This window comes from Sapajus apella, unplaced genomic scaffold (assembly GCF_009761245.1).
Source record: "Sapajus apella isolate SASKATOON/1434 unplaced genomic scaffold, GSC_monkey_1.0 scaffold3, whole genome shotgun sequence".
Lineage (NCBI taxonomy): Eukaryota > Metazoa > Chordata > Mammalia > Primates > Cebidae > Sapajus > Sapajus apella.
The window spans coordinates 65,377,330-65,399,392 of NW_022436943.1; the positions used below are offsets into that span (position 1 = coordinate 65,377,330).

Below are 22,063 nucleotides of genomic sequence, written 5' to 3' on the forward strand. Positions count from 1 at the left end.
CTCACGGTGGAGGGAGGAGCGGGAGCACCGTCACGGTGGAGAGAGAAGCAGGAGCCCTGTCATGGTGAACAAGGGCTCTCTGGTAAAGCTTTCCGGGGTGAAGCTTTCCTGGGCATTTTCCTGCTAAATCGTTAGCTAACTTTCTCAACACACTCTCATAATGAGATGTTGCTATTCTTTGGCCCTCCAGAAAGTCAATAAGCAAGATGCCTTGAGCAGCCACAGAACTGCCGCCATGAACTTCGCTCTTGACGTGTTTGCTTTTGCTCTGACGGGGCCTCTCGGTATCACTCGGTATCACTCCTTTGCTTCTGCTTTGTCTTCAGGATTGTACTGGTTAAGCCACATTTTATCTCCGGCTATAACTCTTTGAAGAAATGCTTCAGGATCTTGAATCCACTTGTTAAAATCGCCATAGAAAGCTTTTCTCTATGTACAGCTAAGTTGGGATAAACAGTTTTGGCACCCATGGAGTGGAAAGTTTACCCAACTTTAACTCCAGTCAGGACTGTGTAATCCGAACACCTTGAGATGCCTACACCTTCTAATAGTAGGGACGCCTATTGTTTCCACTGATTTCTTTGGGGCACTGTCCCTATAAACTTTCAATAAAGCATCAGTGATTTCACCATTTTTGCAGCCAAGCTTCCCCATCAATTGCATGTTTGTTCCGGCTTCAATGTTAGCAGAATTCATGTTGTCTGATCGTCCTTTTCAAACTATTGTCTTATGCTTCTTAGGGCCTCAAACTAGATCCTGTTCAGATATGTCTTCACAAGTTAGTACAAGTTTATTTTGTTGCAAAAAATGTGAAATCCATGCATTCTTCTTCCTGACATGCATTTTCTGTGAACGTTCTAAAGATCGCTCATCCTTTCTCCCCATGTTGTCTGTTCACTGTCAGGGAGGGTGTGACCCCACCCACGGCCCACCTTTGTCTCCCTTCTGTCCCCATCATCCTGGCCAGCCACTACCTGGTCTAATACCAGAGGCTGCTGGGTGGGGAACCTTCCAGATAGAGTTTCTTCACTATTCCTGAGGCATGGGGGACAGGCCCATCTTGGTCACATCTGAACACTTCAAACCTGAGGCCAAAGTCCATTCTGGGGGCAGTGGGCAGGGAGGGCCCCAGCAACTCAGGACTGGGTAGGACCACCAGCACCTGTCAGGCTCTGCCTGTGTGCACACCTTTCTGCCCATCACAAGCTTGTGTTCACATCCTCCTCTCCTCCCATCACCCAGAAACAATAGTCCCAGCTGCTTCCAATTCACAACCTGGGCTGGAGTTTGGGGAGCATGACTTTTGCTAAGGCAGGCATAAGCGGGAGCTCCATTCAGAAAAAGCAGTGAGGTAGGAGGTCAGCCCTGTGAGAGAGTTTCCCTAACAACCTTCCATTAAAGTCTCTTCAAATGAAGGATGCAATCTGTGATGTAAAATAACAGGAAGTCAAGAAACGTGAATATGGAAAAGTCCCAAATTGGGAATTGTCTGGTCTCTGGTAATACTAGGAGCACTCTCAATCACTTGAGTAGGGGAGATACGAAATTATTGCCGGATTAGGAGTTAGAATGGATCAAGGAATTTGCTGTCTCCAGTGTGATATGTGCTCTTTCTAGAAGAATCACCATGGATGGAAGGCAGAAGAGAGGGTAGTGTCTAGAAAAGAACAGGGTTCATCACAGATGCTCCATTATGAATGTAAAAGCTTGAGTCTTTGTTGACCAAAGGTTAGGAGTCCATCCAGACTGAGGGATTGGAGAAGCAGGAGGTGGTGGCCCGGTGGGTTAGGAAGGTCCCTACACAGGCAGAACAGAACAGGAGACAGATCCAAGGCTGGGACGCTGACAAGGAGAACAGACACTTCTATCAACCTGGAAGAACAACAGGCAAGAACACGGAGAAAGATCAGGTATGGGAAGGGGCCAGGAAGTCAAAAGAATTCATCCCCTGCAGCCACATTTTCTCTGTGAGGCGGAATAGTGGTGTCTGCTCAGAGAATGAGAGTAAAAATAAGGCTGGACTTTGAGTGCCAGGATGGAAGCTTAGGACTATCCCTAAAGACAAGAGAGAAGGGACATCTTGGGGACATGACATGGGATGGCCCAGCATTGTGGAGGTCACGGCTAAGACAGGCCATTACACATTTGCAGAGATCTGCACGAGTTTGGTGGTGGATTTTCTCCAGCAGCGGCCCATGTTTATGAGGGGAAAGGCAGATGACACAAGTGTATCTGGGTGTGAACTAGTTCAGAAGCTCACAATGGAAAGAGAGCAGTTGAGTGACGAACTGTGGGAGCCTGACTGAGTGGAGAAGTTACAGGAAGGTTAGAAATACCATTGTGGACCATCCTGGTCAACATGGTGAAACCCCGTCTCTACTAAAAATACAAAAAAAAAAAAAATTAGCTGGGCATGGTGGCGTGTGCCCGTAATCCCAACTACTCAGGAGGCTGAGGCAGGAGAATTGCCTGAACCCAGGAGGCGGAGGTTGCGGTGAGCCGAGATCGCGCCATTGCACTCCAGCCTGGGTAACAAGAGCAAAACTCCGTCTCAAAAAAAAAAAAAAAAAAAAAAAAAAAAGAAATACCATTGTGAAGAACAGTACCAAGGCCGGAGGCTGCAGGCGGTACAGAAACACAGAGCGGATGTCGGCAATCCCATGATTAAGAGAGCAGGGAAGAAGGGGACCACAACCACTAAAGAGAGCCAGGACTAAGCACACAATAAATGCAGGTTTAAAACTAATGGGGGAGGGTGGTTACTGAGCAAACGGGATTGCTAAAACAGCCTGCTGTGATCAGGGGTGTGAGTGATGGAAATCCCCAAATAACAATGACTTCAAAACACAGAATGTGAATGTCTTGCTCTTGTAAACAGGGTGAGCAGATTTAAGCAGCCCAGGGCTGTGTGTCACTGCTGGAAGGACCCCTCGTCACATGCCACTACAGCTCGGAGCGCACACGGCGAAAGCGGAATATATGGGTTCCATGAGACCAGCACTGTTTTCAGAATTACAAATTCTCCAAAATAGACATGCATGTATCTATCTCATCACCTATGTGTAGGCTTTTAAAACAAAGAAAATTGAAAATTTGAGGTTCCACTTGGAGCCTAGAAAGCAGTCTTCTAAGAAGGAGTATGTCAGGATTTCCAGGAGCTGCTGGTAGCCTGAGGGCCAGACTTGGAGGGTCACATGAGGAGACACTGGAAAGGATTTTGAACGTGGATTTCATGTCTTGGGCTCTGAAAACAGAAAATGACCCTCCTCAAACACACATGGAATAATTCATAAATTCTAGAACTCCCAGACTTGCTGAAGGCTCTGCTTCACCAAACATGCCCATGTCTCTGAAATGCCTTTCCGTCTGAAGCACTAAAAATCTATGACTGACTAAATTCTTCCACAGGCAAACACAAAACTGATGCTACAAAACAAACAGCACGAGAAAGGAAATTAGAAGCCATCGTAATTCTGAACAAAAACAAATAAAATACTGGCCAATCAGACCCAAGCGTATGAAAATACTAATACATTATAATAAGTACAGTGTATCACAGAAATGCGAAAATAGTTAAATCTTAGGAAAAGATGTCACTCACCATAGCAAGAGAATAGGGAATAATAACCAAATGATAATCAACATTCAGTTATGACATTTTAAAAATCCTGGATACCTAAGAGAGAAGGCAGTTTCAATAGTTTGAAAAACGTGACTTACCAGAAACCTAAAGCAAACGCCATGCTCAGTGGTGAAGCATTAGAAGTGTTCTACCTAAGTGCAGAAGCGTGATAAGGCCACACACTGTTACCACTGCAATAAAACATTAAAGTGGAGAGTTTAGCCATGTAGTATAAGCATGGAAACTTGTTCCCAATAATCTGCCCCATTAGACAGCCACCTATAACAGAATCCCTTAGACTGATTAATTTGTAAAGAACCGAAATGTATTGCTCACAGTTCTGGAGACAGGCAAGTCCCAGATCAAGATGCCAACAGATTTGGTGTCTGGTGAAGGCCTGTTCCTCGTAGATGTCATCTTCCATGTGTCGCTGTAAATACCTAAAGTGGCAGAGACACTCCTTTCAGTTTCTTTCATAAAGGCGTGAATCACATTCATGAGGGTTGCCTCCCAAAAGCTTGCACCTCTTTTTTTTTGTTGTTTTTTGAGATGGAGTTTTGCTCCTGTCACCCAGGCTGAAGTGCAGTGGCGAGATCTCGGCTCACTGCAACCTCTGTCTCCTGGGTTCAAGCTATTCTCCTGCCTCAGCCTCCTGAGCAGCTGGGATTACAGCCGCCCGCCACCACACCCAGCTCATTTTTGTACTTTTGTACTTTTAGTAGAGATGGGCTTTTGTCATGTTAGCCAGGCTGGTCTTGAACTCCTGACCCCAGGTGATCTGCCCACCTCAGCCTCCCAAAGTGCTGGGATTACAGGAGTGAGCCACTGCAGTTAAGTCTTAACATAGTTCCAGCATCAACTCAAAAGTCTAAAATCCAAAGTCTTACCTAAATATCACTTGAAACAGATATGGATAAGACTCAAGTAAGATTTATTATGAGGCACATTTCTCTCCAGCCATGAACATGCAAAATGAAACAAGTTACATGCTTCCAAAAACCATGGTGGGACAAGTACAGGGTAAACATGCTTATTTCAACATGGAGGAATAGGAAGGAGGGAGTCACAGGCCCTGATCAAGTCCAAAACCCAACAGGGCAAACATTATATCTTAAGTCTCCAAAATATTTTTTAATCCATGCTCCACCTTCTGGACACATTGGGGTGGGGCTTGAACCCTCAAGGTTTGTGGCAGCCCTGCAGCCCTGCAGCCCTGCCCTCCTGGCTTTGCTAGCTGCCCCTCTCGCAGGCTGGGCTCGCATGCTGGTGGCTCTACTGGCCTGGGGTCTTTGTGGCAGCCCTGCTTTTATGATGTCACTGGGTACTGCTCTCTCCAGTGACTCCTGCCACCCCTGCGGCTGTTCTCTGCCTGTGCCTTAAGTCTGTCTGAGGCATCCTTTGAAATCCAGGTGGAGGTAACCATGCCTCCAAAGCTTGTGTGGCAATGTTACTGTACAGATGCTGCCCAGGTTTACCACATATGCCCTCCAGGGGGCACTCTGAGCTGGTCCGGGGCCTGCGTGAGCCACAGCTGGAACAGGCAGTGCAGGCCCAGCGCTGCAGAAATGCAGGGAGCAAAGCCTTGAAATCGTTCTGCTCCCAAGACCCTGGCATTCTGGACTAGTGGTGGGTGAGACATCCATGAAAGTCTCAGAAATGCCCTCCAGATCATTCCTCCATTGTCCTGATGAGTAACATACAGTCTCCGTCTATCCACGCTAACCTCCTTATCAAACATTTGCTTGGCCGCACCTTCCACGTCTCTGCTGGACACACTTTCACATTCTTTACAATATGGTTAGGCTGAGAATTTTCCAGACATTCAAGTTTTGCTTCCCTTTTGGTTATAAATTCTGTCTTTAATTCATGACTCTTTTCTTGCATTTCACTATGAGCAGTAAAGAGAAGCCATGTCACACCCTCAACACTCTGCTTAGAGATTTATTCTGCCAAACACTCTATCTCATTGCTTATAAGTTCTTCCTTCCCAACGGGCTACAACATAAGCAGAATTCAGCCAAGTTAACAGCATATTGGCCAATCAGAGAAAGGAAGAGTAAACAGAAGAGTGGTAACTAGGCACCATCAGACTGAAGATCACATTTAAAATGAGAATGGAAAATACAGAAAAAGGCTTGGTATCTGGGACGTGCAGACAAGGTCTGGCACAGTTGTATATAAGGAGATGTAATCGTTGACTCCATTTCTTCACCCTTCCCTATACGACAGCAGTCCCCAACATTTTTGGTACCAGGGACCTGTTTCGTGGAAGACAATGTTTCCATGGATGAGATAGGAGGATGGTGTCGGGATGAAACAGCTCCACCTCAGATCATCCGATTCTCATAAGGAGCGTGCAGCCTAGACCCCTCACATGCACAGTTCGCAATAGGGTTTGTGCTCCTATGAGAATCTGATGCCACTGCTCATCTGACAGGAGGGGGAGCAACAATAAGACCCATCCCTGAGTTCCAAAGAGAGAAAGCAAGCAATGAGAGAAGACAACCGAAAGACATTGTGAAACTGCCGGAAGAAAATAACTGCCAATCTAGAGTGTTCTATAAAACAAAATACACTTCAAAACTCAAAAGTAAAGACAAAGTGAAAGAAACACTCTCTAATGGAATTTATCACCGTCAGACCACTTAAAGGAAATCCAAAAGGTAGACGAAAAATGATCTCAACCATAAGCAATGCAAAGAATATTAGTCAATATAAATGAAAATCTATTGGATAAGACAATAATAACAAGGTCTTCAGGGATATAATATATAGAAGAATTATACAGCAGATTTAATACAATGAATATAAATAGTGTGAAGAATTGTATGTGACCACAGTAAACAGAAGGTAAAAGAGGGATGAAAGGAGTTAAAGTGTTCTAAGCCTCAATCATTGTGCTAAGAGGCAATAAATATGAAAATGAATTAAAATAGTTGTGTCCCATTAAAACGTATTTGAATTTCATATATGTCCATGGAAGACGCTTTAAGGGAAAAAAAAATCATACTTAGATACTATAGCAGTTATTGCTTATTATTTACTTATTAATAGTCTCCTTAATAAATAAAGAACATTCTTAGCTCACAGGTTGTACAACCACAGGACTGCAGCTGGCTGCAGTCTCAGGTTTTGGTTTGCCAGCCTACGTATCAGGGAAATAGCAACCATGCAAGGCATCTACCACCACTTGTTCTGGGGTACAAAGGGGAGAATTAACAAAATTAATAAGCTGGAATTCATGAAACTGAGGCACTCCCCAGGTGCCCCAGAGTGGCTGCCACACTGGGGTGCGGCCTCTGCAGATGGATGACAGCTGCTGCTGGGGTCTGAGCTGGAAGGGCCTGTGGCCTGCGAGCGCCCAGGTGGGGCGTCCCCGGCAGCGGTCTGAGGTCTCTAGCGGGGAGATGAAGTTGGTTCTGTGGAGCGGGAAACCTGCAGCCCAGTTTTAGCAGCAAGAGAGGGAAGTTCCCCTGCTGGGTGAACCAGCAGCATACAGAGCACACGTGGTCCCAGTGGCGGGTAGACCGGAAGTCTGGGAAAGAAAGTGGAAACCAACCGGAAGGAGCACATCCCCCATCCTTCCCAGCCCCCTGAGCTTTCTGTGGTGTCCCTAGTGGGAGAATTTAGCTTGGCACCAGCTGGCCGGACAGAAACGGGGTTCCCACCTAGGGCCAGACACAGAGGTGGAGTGGGGAAGGCTGGTGTGGAGCTGAGTCAACGCAGGTAAACTGAGTCAACACCACGCAAACAGCAAAAGAATCTGGTAGAGTTTCTGCTGTCAGACAAAAGCAATGTTGATACAAAAAACATTACTATTACTATAACTATGCAATGTCACGATTGCATAAAGCAGAAATCCGACAGGTGGCTACAATAATTCTAAATGTGTATGTATCTACTAACATAGCCTCAATATACATAAAGCAAACATTAACAGAAACAAAAGATGAAACGGTAAATTTCCACAGACTTCTTTCAGTGTGTGATGGAACAATTCTGCAAATTAATAAAGATATTTGAACACGGTTAACAACCTTGGCCCACTAACATATACAGAGCACTGTACCAAACAGCTGAAGAGTCACAACTTTTTCAGATGTACATGGAATGTCTATCGATTTTTGTCCATATGCTGGGAATAAAGCAAATCTCAGCAATGCCAATGACTTGAAATCATGTAGCATGTTTTTGACCATAGTGCAATTAAATATAAAACTTACACCAAAAAAAGAAAATATCCCCAAAGGTTTGGAAGTTAAGAAATAAATTTATGAATATCCTAAGTCTCAGAAGACAGTCACAAAGGAAGTTGGGAAATATTTGTATTAAATTATACTGAGGCAGGGTACAGTGACTCATGCCAGTAATTTCAGTACTTTGGGAGGGTGAGGTAAGAGGATTGCTTGAGCCCATGAATTAGCAGGCTGGGCAACATAGTGAGAGCCCATCTCTACAAAAAATGTTAAAACTGGCCAGGTGTGGTGACACATACTTGTAGTCCCAGCTGCTGTGGAGGTGGGAGGACCACATGAGCCCAGGAGGTCAAGGCTGCAGTGAGCCATGGTCATGCCACTGTACTCCGGCCTGGGTGCCATAGTGAGACCTTTTCTCCAAAAAAAATTATACTATTTATATTACCTATTACTACTTATGGTATAGTGATAAAGATATGCTTAAGAGAAATTTGTGAGCTAAAAATCATGTACTAATGGGGAAAAGTCTGAAAGACAGAGATCTGAGTATCTACTTCAAGCAATTAGAAAGAGGATAGCAAATATATCCACAGAAAGAAGAAATTCAAACTAATAAAAGAAAATTCACCAAAAAATCAAAATAAAAGTTTGTTTACTTGAAAAATCTAATAAAACTTATAAATCCCTAGAAAGACTGATCATGACTAAGAAGGTACAAATGATCAAGATCAGGAATAAAAAAGATGAAATCTCCAGATTAAAAACATAAAGAGATACCATTGAGGGCTAGGTAAAGCATTCCTAAAGTTGACACAAAAAACTGAATCCACAGAAGGAGCAATTGATTGACCGGACTTCACCAAAATTAAAAACTTGGCTTTGCTATTGACTCTGTTATTAGGATGAAAAGACAAGCTACATACTAGGAGAAAGTATTTACAAGCCACAATCTGACAAAGAAGTTTTATCTAAAACATATAAAGAACTCTTAAAACTCAACAGGAAAAAAAATACATCAGTAAGAACATGGGCCAGGCATATAAACAGACATTTCATCAGCAAGCAGATATGGGTGGCAAATAAGCACATTAAAAAATATTCAACATCCTTATCCTTTATAAAATGCAGATTTAAGTCACAATGAGCTAGCACCACATACCTATGAGAGCGGCTAGAATAAAAAACAGTGACAACGCTGAATCCTGAAAAGGATGCAGAGTAGCTGGATCCCTGATACACAGCTGGTGAAAATTTAAAATGGTAGAGCCACTATGAAAAACAGTTTGACAGCTTCTCATAAAAATGAACAACATCTACCATGCATTTCATAACTCACGCTCCGCCAGACATTTGAGAAAGCTTCAGAAACTGGAAGCGTACCCCAGGACACCTCAGGTGACATGGATAGTGGGGGCCTTTAAGGTTTTTAACAATAAGGACCAGGCAGAGGAGGAAGAAAAGGATGAGAGAATGAAAAAGAAGGCACACATTTTGGCTGCCACAATTACAGGTCTGCCTCAAGGTGACCCTAGGCAACAGAAACACTCCAAACAAGGGGTGGCAGGGCCTCAACCAGCAGGAAGAGGACTGAGGCACAACCAGTGTTCTTATTATAAGAAGGAGGGGCACTGGGAAAGGGACTGTTCATTCTATCCCGGGAAGTCATGACAGAATGAATCTCCCCAACCCAGTCCTCTCAATGCTAGACTCTTGGATGAAAAGGCCACCCTCTCTGCTCGATGGAGCGCTTCAGCTCCACGTGCTCGGCCGGCTGCGGCCCCCAAGATTTCTATCGGCATCACCACGGCAAAGCCTCAGGTCACTCTCAACGTGGCAAGTAGGAAACCTGAATTAACTATTTGATACTGGGACAACCTACTCTGTCCTGACCCAACCTGTGGGACCTCTGCAATGCCAACGGTATGGTGATGGGAACAGATGGCCAGGAGAAGGTAAAATGATTTGCCTTTCCTTTGACTTGTGAAATTGGATTTAAGGCTATTACTCATTATTTCCTATATGTCCGTGACTGTCCTGGGAGCCTCAGTTTCCCTCCAGGGGAATGCAGTTAAGTCTCAGTACCTCCAGAGAAGGGAATCCATTTATTGGCCCTTTTTGCTCCCAAAGGTCAGAAGCTGCCCCCCGTCCTGGAAGAGATATTGGCTCAAGTGGCAAAGTTTATACGTGATGCCAGCACTCTGGAACAAGCCATCAATGCAGAGCCTATTAAGATAAAATTTAAGCCAAGCATACCCCACCCATGCAAGCCCCAAATACCCTGTGAGGCCAGAGGCCCTACGGGGACACAGCTCCTCCTGGAAAAATTACTACAGCACAGGCTTATTCAGCCCTGCCAGTCACTTGTAATATCCCAGTCCTGCCCATGGACAAACCGAATGGGGAATGCCGGTTTGTTCAGGACCTTAGGGCAGGGAATGACTCAGTTGTTCCCAGTCGTCCTAGTTTCCAGTCTACCCACACTCCTCTCTCAGGTCCTGGGCGCACTCAGTTCCATGCAGTGCTGATTTGAGAGGACACCTTCTTTTGTATCCCATTGCATCCCAAATTCTCCTATATTTTTGCCTTTGAATAGAAAGATCCAGAGACCCAGGAAACTTCCCAATGTACAGTGCTACCCCAGGGGTTTCAGGATAGCTCCTACCTCTCTGGGCAGGCCCTGGCAAAATACTTCAGACATCTTAAACTTGCAAGTGGAAACGTACTGCAGTTATGTGGATGACTTGCTTATTGCTAGTGAGGGCTTCCATAGTTTTCAAGAAAATACTATTAAAACCTTAAATTTCTTGGCTGAATGGGGATATAAGGTCTTCCCCTTAAAGCCCCAGATCTCCCATACACAGCTTGGATACATACCCAGGGTACAGACTTACGCCAGAAGCCAGGATGCTTGCCCCAGACTGAAAGCAGGCCATTGCTTCACTATCAGTCCCTGGTGGTAGAACAGAGCTGCATGGCTTTCTATGGATGGCTGGCTTCTGCCGGGTTTAGATCCTAAGCTTTGGCCTCATAGTTAAACCCACTCAAGTGTGGAGAAAAACAACCATCCCACTGGGTAGAAGCCTATGAAACCCTAAAATCTGAGGAAGGAAGGCCCCTGCCCTAGGACTCCCAGATTTGCAGGAGCCTTTCCTTCTATCTGTATATGACAGGTTTGGGCAAAGCCTGGATGTCCTAATTCAGAAACTGGAGTCCTACAATGGCCAGTGGTTACTTTTCAAAGCAATGCGACCCAGTGGCCCATCTTTAGAAATGATAGAAACACCAAACAGAAAAAGAAAGTGCAGTGCTCATATGCCCAAACCGTAGTGTAATATCTGTGAGCATTTCAGAGAAGCTGCTGCCAGGAGGACCTACAGAACTCACCCTGCAGGGAGGGAGGTGAGGCCGAGGGCTGGGGCGGGTCCCACACTCAGTTCTCTTGCAGTGTTCCCCTGGGCAGTGCCCTGAGCCTTTGCTCCTCCTCACCTGGAGCCTGGAACCCAGGTGGTGGCCCCCAGAACTCAGACTGCAGGCCTGTCTCTGGAAGTGATGTCAGTACTGGTGCGTACACGGGATCCCTGCGGAGCCAAGGGAGCCAGGAGCACCACCACCTGCCTGCCTCGCTCCTTCCCCCTGCCTGCCTCGCTCCTTCCCCCTGCACGGCTCTGCAGGCTTGGACACCCCAAGCCCCGGCAAGGAAGGGCCAGGTCTGGCAATTTGAAGTCCCTCATCTGACCTTGACTCCTTCAAGTCCCCCAATGAGCTGCCAGTGACCCATCCCAAGCTGCCCAGACCCATTGTGTTAGACTGATGCAAGTGAGTGATGGGGAAGCTGTGGGTCCCTCCAGCTTTTGTGTGGACTAAGACTGCTGGGTGCCTGGCACTGCTCTGGCCCTGACACACAGCAGATAGGAGGCCAACCAGGCCCTGGCCCCCTGGCTTCAGGGTCCCACAGGGACAAAAGTATTCCCTGCTCATAGATTCTCTGTGTGAGACTTTGGCAAGATCACTGCACCCTGGGAGAGGTTCCCTGTGCAAGGAGAGCCCTGGGGATCTCGCCCAGGCTCCAGGCGCAGGAAGGGGAAGATGGAACAGGAGGGAACAGCATGTGCGTGGGAGGGGAGCTGGTAGGGCAGAAGCTGGGAACGCATGTGCAGAGTGGGGGCAGGGGTAGGGGCCGGGGAGGCCTTGGAAGCTCCCCTCGTCTCTCATTCACTAACCTTCACTGACGCTCCAGAGCTCAAAGGACAGTGGTGTAACCCAAAAATGAAATTCCCAGCCCCCAACCATCTGAATTGGCCCCTCCTCTTGACCAAGGACATTCCAGAGTTCACCTGAAACACCAGTTCAGACCAAACCAATGTGCAGCCTACAAGCATTGACTGATGTCTTACGTCTCCTTAAAATCTGTAGAACCAAATCATAGCCTCACCACTTGATACATGCTCTTGGGGTCTTCTGAGGCTGTGTCACCGGCCACAGTCACTTCTATTTGGCTCAGAAAACATCTCTTCAAATATTGCACAATGTTTCACCCTTTTTCTTGGCTGGGGGACAATGTAGGTGACCAGGAGGCTGCATTATTTGAGCAATGACCAACAGTCTCAACGGCTGTGTCCTCAGTCCCTCGATTCCCAAGGAACCGCCCCTCCCTGGGACAGACGGCTCAGAGTCGAGCCACGACAAGGTGACACGACAGGGATAGTGTGAGCCACGCTGGGGGAGCCACCCTGATAGGCAGTGAGCTCCCTGTCCCTGGGGCTACGGAGCAGAGCCAGGTGCTCCCCCAGGAGCTCCTCCGAGTGAGGTACAGAACCTGGAACCCGAGCCCAGGCCCAGGCCTGACTCAGGAGCTTGTTTAACCCAGCAATTCCGGGACCCCATCCCGGGTCACTGGCATCCGCTGTCATTTAGAACCTGTGGCTGGCAGGGAGCTGGTCCCCCCTTCTCTGGGCCGCGTTTCCCCAGCCTCATAGACCACAGGGCAGCCAAGCTGCCCAACAGTCCGCTGGGCCCGCGCCCCAGTGCCTGGCGACAATCGAGTCCGCCGCTGAGTCATTTACGCTCACCAGGGCTCCTCCCCTCCCGCCCAGCCCTGAGTTGATCCGGTTTCAAAAGGGACGAAGGGCGGGAACGCTTGGGAGGAGCCTGGGGCCGGCGGGACCTTTGAGGTGCAGAGCGAAAGTTTAGGGCGAGAAAGGAGGTACTGGCTGGGGCTGAAACTGCGCGTGGGGACCAGAGCGCGACGCTCCCTGAGCGCGGCGGGCGCCCTGCGGTGGCTGCGGTCCTGCAGCAGGAGCCGGGGTCCTGCAGCCGGCGACCGGGCTGGGGCGCATTTTCCACGGAGTGTCCCGCGGCTTCGGCTGCGGAGGTGCTGGCGCCTTTGACTGCGCCCAGGTGAGGGCCCGGATGCCAGGGCCGGGCTCGTCTTTGGTGCGGGGCTGGCGAGGGGCGCGCGCTGCTGGGGAGCTGGAGACGCCCGGGCACTCTCGTGCCTGCAGCGCCGCGCACGGCCGCCAGGGGCCGCTGTGACGCCCAGCGTGCGCCCCGCCCCCGCCCCGCCCCCGCCCCGCCCCCTAAACGCGTCAGAGGCGCTGGCCGGGTCAGCGGGTCGGACCACGCAGGGCGCGGAGGGGGGCGGCAGGCGTGGGCGGGGCTCGGGCACCTCCCCCTCGCTCGGCCGCGCGCAGTGGTTCGCTCCGGCCGCGCGGCGAGCGCGAGTTTCCAGGAGGCCTGGAGGGCGCCGCCGCCTCCGCCCGCCGCCTCCGCCCGCCGCCTCCGCCCGCCGCCGCCCCCTCCGCCCGCCGCCACCCCCGCCGTCCGCCGCCCGCCGCCGCGATGCTGGGGCTGCTGGTGGCGCTGCTGGCCCTGGGGCTCGCGGTCTTCGCGCTGCTGGACGGCTGGTACCTGCTGCGCCTCCCGTGCGCCGTGCTGCGCGCGCGCCTCCTGCAGCCGCGCGTCCGTGACCTGCTGGCGGAGCAGCGCTTCGCGGGCCGCGTGCTGCCCTCGGACCTGGACCTGCTGCTGCACATGAACAACGCGCGCTACCTGCGCGAGGCCGACTTCGCGCGCGTGGCGCACCTGACCCGCTGCGGGGTGCTCGGGGCGCTGCGGGGGCTGCGGGCGCACACCGTGCTGGCGGCCTCGTGCGCGCGCTACCGCCGCGCGCTGCGCCTGCTGGAGCCCTTCGAGGTGCGCACGCGCCTGCTGGGCTGGGACGGCCGCGCGTTCTACCTGGAGGCGCGCTTCGTCAGCCTGCGGGACGGCTTCGTGTGCGCGCTGCTGCGCTTCCGGCAGCACCTGCTGGGGACCTCGCCCGAGCGCGTCGTGCAGCAGCTGTGCCAGCGCAGGGTGAGCGACCCCGGCCCCGGCGCACGGCCTTGGCGGGACCCCCGGGGGCTCCCGGTCCCCGGCCCCCTCCCCCGGGGAAGGCCCGCTCTTGCACCTCTTTCGGGTCCTGCTGCCGTCCTGCCCCTCACCGCTCCCGCCCCTCCCTCTCTGCCGGGGGCGTTCCTCGCTGATGCCTTTCTTCCTGGGGGTCCCTGGGGTCCCCGAATCAGCTCTTCATTCGGACTTACCGTGCTTCCCTCCTGTCCTTTCTCAACCTGGCCCCTCATGGTTTCCTGTCGACCCCTCCGCTCGCTGCGGAGACCCTAAGTCCGGATGCTGTGCTGTGGCTGGAGTGCTGACCTTCCTCTCTGGTGCTTGATCCTGAACGTGCGCTGGAGGGGTGATCAGTTAGAGGAGGTTTCTGGGAGTTCCCGAGGACCTGAGGCCCCCTTTCACACAGCTTAGGGCTGGGTCCTGGCCGCCTGGGTTGGGGTCGAAGGGCTGAGCCGGGGAGCTGCAAGCCTTTTGGCCTTTCTGCAGTTGGAGAGAGGTGGGCCACGCACCTCACCAGGGCTCGCTCCTTTCGGCAGGGCAGAACCGCCCCTGCAGCATGGAACTGGGGCCCTGGGGACGGTCACCGGGCCGATGTCGCCAGAGCAGATGCCTGAAAAGCTGCCAGGAGCATCCAGGCAGGAAGCCAGGGCCTGCCCACCCCGGTGTGCCTTTAGGCAGAGCACTGCCCTCCCCGGTCTCTGACAGGTGCCTCCGGAGCAGAGGAGGGTCAAAGTCTCACCTCAGTCCTGATGTTACAGGAAGGGCCGATCCAGACCTCAAGAGAGGCTTCTTGGATCTCTCGTAGGAGAGGATTCAGGGCGATTCCGCAGTGCAAAGTGAAAGCAGGTTTGTTAAGAAAGCACAGTGGTGAAAGCGTAGCTGCTCCGTAGACACTAGGACGCTCCGCCTCAGGCGCACTGCTTGCATTTATGGGGATGTGTGCTCTGCTACAAGGGTGTGTGATAAAGGTTTAATTTTCTTAATTACTGCGTTTTGCAAGAATCGATGTTACTATCTTTTAAAGCAAAAATAGGAACGCCTTTGTTCTCCAGATAGTGGGATATCTGGACGCTCCCAAGTCTGGGTCTATTCAGTAAACGTTATTAATTTGTCTCCTTAACCATAAACATTTGAGGCCAGGAATGCCTGATTTTCCTACCCCTCAGTCAAAATGGAGTCGCTCTGACTGAAACGCCTCTGACACTGAGAGGTCATGTCAGGGGTGGGGAGACGGGGGCTCAGAGGAGCTGTGGTACTGCCCAAAGCTGCACAGCAGGCCACAGGGCACTGGTCCCTGGTCTGTTTCTGTTGAGTCATGTGGACCAAAAAGCATCCGAGATAGGTCTCAGTCGATTTAGAAAGTTTCTTTTGCCAAGGATAAGGACGTACCAGTCCTGGTGACGTGTGCCCAAGGTGCTCGGGGTACAGCTTGCTTTTATACGTATCAAGGAGCATACAATCAATGCATGTAAGATTCACGTTGACGCCGTCCGGAAGAGGACTTCCAGGTCACACGTAGATTTAAAAGTTTTCTGATTGGCAGTTCGTTGAGAGCTCTTGTCAGTAGAAAGGCAAGTCTGGGTTAAGATAAGCGCTGTGGAGACCTAGGTTTTATTATGCAGGCGAAGCTTCCGGCAGCAGGCTTCAGAGGGAATAGATTGTAAATGTTTCCTATCAGACTTAAGGTCTGTATGGTTAATGTTGAAGGCATCATGGCCTGAGCTAGTGTTGCAGGTTAAATTTGGAGGGCCCTGGCCTATTGGAGGAAGTTCATTCAGATGGTTGAGGGTACCTTCGATGTTATTTTTGGGTTATAGTCAGGAATCCCCTGGAGGGCTGGATGTCTCTCTGCCCCCAGGTGCTGGGCTCTGTGTGTCTCTCATGCATCTAGAGTGGGGGGCAAGGGGGAGGCTGCCAAGGCTGAGAGCCGGGTGCGGAGGCCGAGGAGATGGGGAGCAGGGTTGCTTTTCTGGGCGGGAGGGTGTGATGAAATCAGGCATGGCTGGTTGGTGAGGTCCATGTGGGAGGCGAAGGCGGGGACCCAGAATGGCAGAGACCCTGTGATGAGCTGGAAGGGCCATGGGTGTGGTTTGGGGCAGGCTGAGCCAGATCGGGGTCCTGCATGCTGAGAGGCTTGCGGGGGGTGATGCGGCCAGAGAGGAAGAGCTGGGCTGGAGTGAGTGTTGGTCGAGAGGTTGAAACTAGGCAGGGAGGGGAGTGGCCCAGGGGAGTCCAGGCCCAGCTCTGCTGGGACTTGCAGGGGGTCCCAGCTCACCTGCAGGGAAGGTCTGGGCTCTGTCTCCGTGTGCTGCTCACCTGAGGTGGGGGTGGGCGTGTGCTTGGCCTCTCCCCTCATCCTGGGAGCTCCCAACGCCCATCTGCAAGGCTGTGGACCCCTCAGGAGAGGCTTGGAGCCCGGCTCCCATCGCCACATGGTGGCCCTGTGTGCAGAGAGGGTTGAGAGGGAGGGCTCAGGCCCGGGCTGCCCTGGGAGATGAAGTGCTGTCCTCTGGGTACCCTGTCTGGTGCCTTCCCAGAGGAGGGCTCCATGCTGGCCCTCCGTTCCTCTGTCCCCTGTCACCCTGAGGCCTCTGGATTTCCTATCTGCCATTCCCAATGTGCCAACTTCTCGAGCTTCTGGCTGGGTTCTGGGGATGGCCTCTAGGGTAGATGGGCCTGGCACAGGTGGGGCCGTGTCAAGGTGGGTATGCGGGGGTAGCACAAGCATGCAGGGCCTGGGGAGGCATGGGCACAGCCTGGCAGGTGGCGGGGCAGGGACTCCTGGAAGGTCACGGGCTGGGGAGCAATGTGGGCAGCAGCCCAGAGGTGGAAAGACAGCAGCTTGGCTGGGTCTCCCTTTCTGTCCCTTGCAGGTGGAGTCCCCTGAGCTGCCGGCGGACCTGCAGCACTGGATCTCCTACAACGAGGCCAGCAGCCAGCTGCTCCGCATGGAGAGTGGGCTCAGCGATGTCACCAAAGACCAATGATTGCCACCTTCACACCCTGCCTGCCCCGGCCATCATCCTGGGCCTGGGGGCAATGCAGAGATGGCAGGCTGGGCCGCACTGTCTTCCAGCTGGAGGGGCCGCTTGACCAGCCTGGCCCACCCCCTTTTACCCGCTGGGCCCCCCAGTTATTGACACCCCTCTACTGGGCTCCACGCTAGACAGAGGGAGGGAGCGGCATCAGCAATCTGACCCAGCTCTGCCCTCAAGGTGAGGATGGGTGGGCAAAAAGGAGTCCCACCCTGTCCCACAGCGCGGCCACACATGGGCCTGGGTAGGGGAGGGTGGCGCCTGGAGCAGAGGGACCCACGTGCCTCCTAAGCCTGGATCCTGGCTGGCACTGCTGCAAGGGACGAGGCAGGGCCAGGCCAGAGCATCCTGGGTACACAGGGCCTGGGCGTGGTTCAGGTGCAGCGGTCACTCCTGAAGGGTCAGAGCAGCACCTGCCAGGCAGCCCCCTCTGGCTCCTGCCGAGGTGGACGCAGGCCTGGAGCAGAGCCTGGGTGGTCAGAGGCTGGATCTGGAGGCGGAAGGAAGGGAGGCATTTGCTGGCAGAGAACGGGGCACTGGCTCCTCCCCAGGCAGGCTGGGCGGGAGGGTAGCCTTGTGGCCGGGAGGGACCAGACCAGGTAGCACAGGGGCTTCTGGAGAGGCAGCAGGCTTCCTGCTGGGGTGTCCTTGGCCAGTCGCACCCCTCGGTGCCCACCAGGGCCATGCTCTGTGACCTTGGGCTGGTCCTTGCCCTCTCTGGGCCTACAGCACCACAGGCCTCTGTACCCCCTTAGAGCCGCCCGTTCGTGGCCTGGCTGGCAGGCGTCCCCTTACCTACTCTGCCCTCTGTGTTTAGCATGTTCCTTGTCAGCTGTTGGGCCGGCCCTGCCCTGCGCTAGCACAGCCTCTCCTGGCAGCTTCTCAGTCCTCCCTGATAGAGATGCCAGGCTGCTAGGACGCTGGCCAGGGCCACCCACTCCTGCCTAATGCCTCGCCTTACAGCTGGGGAAACTGATGCCTGGAATGGCCTAGAGTCACTGAGGCAAAGTTGCGGCTGGTCCCAGCCTGAGGCTCCACTGATGCCCTCAGCTTCCAGGGAGGGGGTACCCCATCTAGCTGGGTGCAGGGGTCACTGCTTGTCTGCTCAGGGCTGTGTGCCCACCTGCCTGTGCCCCTGCACGCCGGGAACTGCCTCCTTGCTGCTGCCTCCAGTAAGCCCACCGTGAGCCAGAGCCAGGAGGTGCAGCGCTGCCCCTGATGGAACGTCCCCTACCCCCACCACTGTTCTTATCTTACAGCCATCATGGGAAAGCTGCAGTTTTTCTGTTGTATTTAAAGAAAGCCCAACATTAAAGGGTTTTCCTTGCAAGTGTGCCGGGGACGTCCTTGTTTCCAAGTCCCTGCCACCACCGCCATCCAGCCAGGGGCTGAGTTGGGACCAGGGAAGCTGGGGCCCATTCCCAGGATGGGTTTTCTGGCATGGGGGGCTATCTAGGCTGGTGGGGCTCCCATGAATGGAGGGATCAGGCTGGCCAGGCAGGACTTGTCCCCATCCCTCAGGGCATAGGACTGAAGCCAAGAAGGTGCTGCCCAAAGCCCCCTGGGGAGCCCCCCCTGCCCTGGGGAGCCCCCTCCGCTCTGGGGAGCCCTCCCTGCCCTGGAGAGCCCTCCCTGTCCTGGGGAGCCCACCCTTCCCTGGGGAGACCTCCCTGCTCTGGGGAGCCCTTCCTGGCCTGGGGAACTCCTCCTGCCCTGGGGAGTCTTTCCTGGCCTGGGGAGCCCTCCCTGGCCTGGGGAACTCTTCCTCCTGGTTCCCAGCCTTTGAGGCTTACAGCTCCATCCACAGATGCCAGCCCCAGGTTCCCAGTCTCCCTCCTTCAGAGGTTGCCCTGGGAGGCCATGTCCCAGGCTCTGGGTCTGGGCCTCCAGGCTTCCAGAGCCTTGGGTAGGGTGCGGGTAGCCGTTGGGGGTAGAGGTCCATGGACTTTGGTGGGTAGACGGGAAGCAGAGAGAGCACAGGGGCTGTTGTGCAGTCCCTTCGAAAGGGTTGGGGGAAGTGGGACCCTCCCGGACATAAAGGTGAGTCAGGTGGGGTGTGGCCACGTCCATGCTCTGACCACCTTTCCAGGAGACTCCAAAAGGCTCTGAGGGCCAGGGAAGGGTTGGGCAGTTGGAAACTTACGAAACAGGCATTTCGTGATGGGGCAGTGGGGCTGGAGAGGGGAAGCCACCTTGCTTAGCAAGTCTGGGGTCTGCAGCCAGCACGGTTGGCCAGAAGCCTCTGCTCATTATGGGGTGGGGGGTCCTTGGGGGAGGTGGCTCTTGGGATCTCCATGGGTGTCTCAGCTGAGTGTTGACAGACAAGCTCCCCAGTGGGGCCACAGAGGAAGCTGTGGGCATGCCGTCCAGCCAGTGGTCCTGAGCAGCTGCCTGAGCCCCAGAGCAGGGCGGGGGCCGCAGGACGGGGTGCCTGGGCCTTGGGTGGCACCATGTGACGATGCCACTGCTGTCCCTGGCTCAGCAGCTGTCCTTGGTCGTGGAAGGTATGTCGGCCTGGATGGGGAGTTGGGCTCAATGACTGGACTAGGGATGAGTGTATCCAATGTGCATGTGCATGCTTGTGTGCATATGCATGTGCATTCTTGTGTGTGTGTGTGCATAATGTATGTGTGTGCCTGTGTGCATTCATGTGTGCACATATGCATGTGTGTACATAGGCATCTGTGTGCCTATATGCGTTCGTGCGTGTGTGCGTGTGTGTGTGTTCATGCACATATGCATGTGTGTGCCTGTGTGTGTTCGTGTGCGTGTGCATAATGTATGTGTGTGTCTGTGTGCATCCATGTGTACACATGCATGTGTGTACATATACATGTATGTGTTCGTGTGTGTGCATTCATGTGTGCACATATGCATGTGTGTACATATACATGTGTGTGTGCATTCATGTGTACACATGCATGTGTGTACATATACGTGTGCCTGTGTGCGTTTGTATGTGTGTGCATGTGTGTGCCTGTGTGCATTCGTGTGTGCGCATATGCATGTGTGAACATATACATGTGTGTGCCTGTGTGCATTTGTGTGTGTGTGCATGTGTGTGCCTGTGTGCATTCGTGTGTGTGCATATGCATGTGCGTGCCTGTATGTGTTTGTGTATGTGTGCATGTGCATGTGTGTGGCTGTGTGCGTTCCTGTGTGTGCACATGCATGTGTGTGCCTGTGTGTTCGTGTGTGCGCATATGCACGTGTGCCTGTATGCGTTCGTGTATGTGCACATATGCATGTGCGTGCCTGTGTGCATTCCTGTGTGTGCGCATATGCATGTGTGTGCCTATGTGCATTCGTGTTTGTGTGCATAATGCATGTGTGCACCTGTGTGCATTCGTGTATGTGCACGCATATGCATGTGCGTGCCTGTCTGCATTCGTGTTTGTGTGCATGTGCAGGCCTGTGTGCGTTCATGTGTGTGCACGTGTGCCTGTGTGCGTTTGTGTGTGCATATGTATGTGCGTGCCTGTGTGCATTTGTGTGTGCACATGCCTGTGTGTGCCTGTGTGCATATGTGCATGCCTGTGTGCATTCGTGTGTGTGCACATATGTGCGTTTGTGTGTGCACATATTTGTGTGTGCCTGTGTGCACATATGCATGCCTGTGTGTGTGTGTGCATATGCATATGTATGTGTGTGCCTGTGTGGCGTTTGTGTGTATGCATATGTATGTGTGTGCCTGTGTGCGTTCGTGTGTGTGCACATATGCCTGCGTGTGCCTGTGTGCATTTGTGTGCATATATGCATGCCTGTGTGCATTTGTGTGTGTGTGCATTTGTGTGTGGATATGTATGTGCATGCCTGTGCACATTTGAGTGTGTACATATATGCGTGCCTGTGCGCGTGTCTGTGTGTGTGTGTGTGTGCATGTGCAAGCAACGGGCTAGCATCAAGGTGGTTGAGTGGGCAGCACCCTCAGGCCTCTGCGGCTTCTCTTTCCATGCGGCAGCTGAGCACCCTGGGCTGTCATAGGCCAGCTGGAAGAATGTTTGAGCCAGGAGGGCCCTCTCTTGGTCTTGTCTTTGGAGGACAGGTTGACCACAGGATGGAGAAGGGCCTTTGCTCACTGTGGTGGTGCCGATTCCTGCCAGCAGGACTGGCCCAGGTCAGGGAATGGGTGGCTGGGATTGGAAGTCCTGGCGGGGCTGCTGGAGCCCTCTGCTCCTATGGGCCTCCCACCTCAGATAAGTTAGGGCAGCAACTGCTTCCACCCCAGCATCCTTCCCCCAGGGCCAGCAGTGGCAGAATTTCTGCCCCAGGCGTCCCCAACCGTGGAGGTGTCTGCACAGTGTCCAGGAGGCCCTTGGTTGGGGGAGGGAATTGGCGCTGCGGGGCCCTTGCCAGCCGGATGACTGGGCATGTGAGGGACTGACCAGGGCAGAGGGAAATAAATTAGGGTCGAGATTCAGAGCCGGAGATTCAGATGTGTGTGGGGTTCCTGGGATGGTAGCTGTGCACAGGTCCGTCGTCCTGGGGGAGGGGGCACTGTGCCCTCTGATGGCCAGGTGGACACAGTCCCGACTGCCGTGGTGGGTGTCCCTGGGGCTCACCCTGGGCCAGCTGCCTGCTCAGTCTCAGTGCCCTGCCTCTGGGCTCAGCTGTCTGCCACCATTGTGTCCCCTTGGGGCCCAGGGACACAGATCTCCACATCTGAGGCCTTGCTGAGTGGCATTTACGCTGTGCCCGGCGTGCAGCTCTGGAGGAATTCCAGGACAGCAGGACCCTCGCCCACCTCATGGACAGGGACACAGACTAGGGCAGGGAATTCCCAGTGTGGACCCAGGGGCTCAACCAGGCAGGCCAAAGGGGCTGCT

General features: G+C 52.9%; 1 protein-coding gene across 1 annotated transcript; it reads left to right on the forward strand.

The window, feature by feature from the left end:
• The first annotated feature begins 13,503 nt into the window (after window positions 1–13,503).
• Window positions 13,504–18,569, forward strand: THEM6 (thioesterase superfamily member 6). The gene is made up of 2 exons (XM_032254691.1): window positions 13,504–14,169; window positions 17,076–18,569. The coding sequence occupies exons 1-2, from the start codon at window positions 13,657–13,659 to the stop codon at window positions 17,187–17,189; spliced, it is 627 nt and encodes a 208-aa protein (XP_032110582.1). The 5' UTR covers window positions 13,504–13,656; the 3' UTR covers window positions 17,190–18,569.
• Window positions 18,570–22,063: the final 3,494 nt, after the last annotated feature.

What these genes read in the sequence shown, in the direction of transcription:
- THEM6 (XM_032254691.1), top strand. Translation starts at nt 13,657, where the DNA reads ATGCTGGGGCTGCTGGTGGCGCTGCTGGCCCTGGGGCTCGCGGTCTTC. An exon ending in AGCAGCTGTGCCAGCGCAGG is followed by an intron (nt 14,170 to 17,075) that starts GTGAGCGACCCC and finishes TGTCCCTTGCAG; the next exon opens with GTGGAGTCCCCTGAGCTGCC.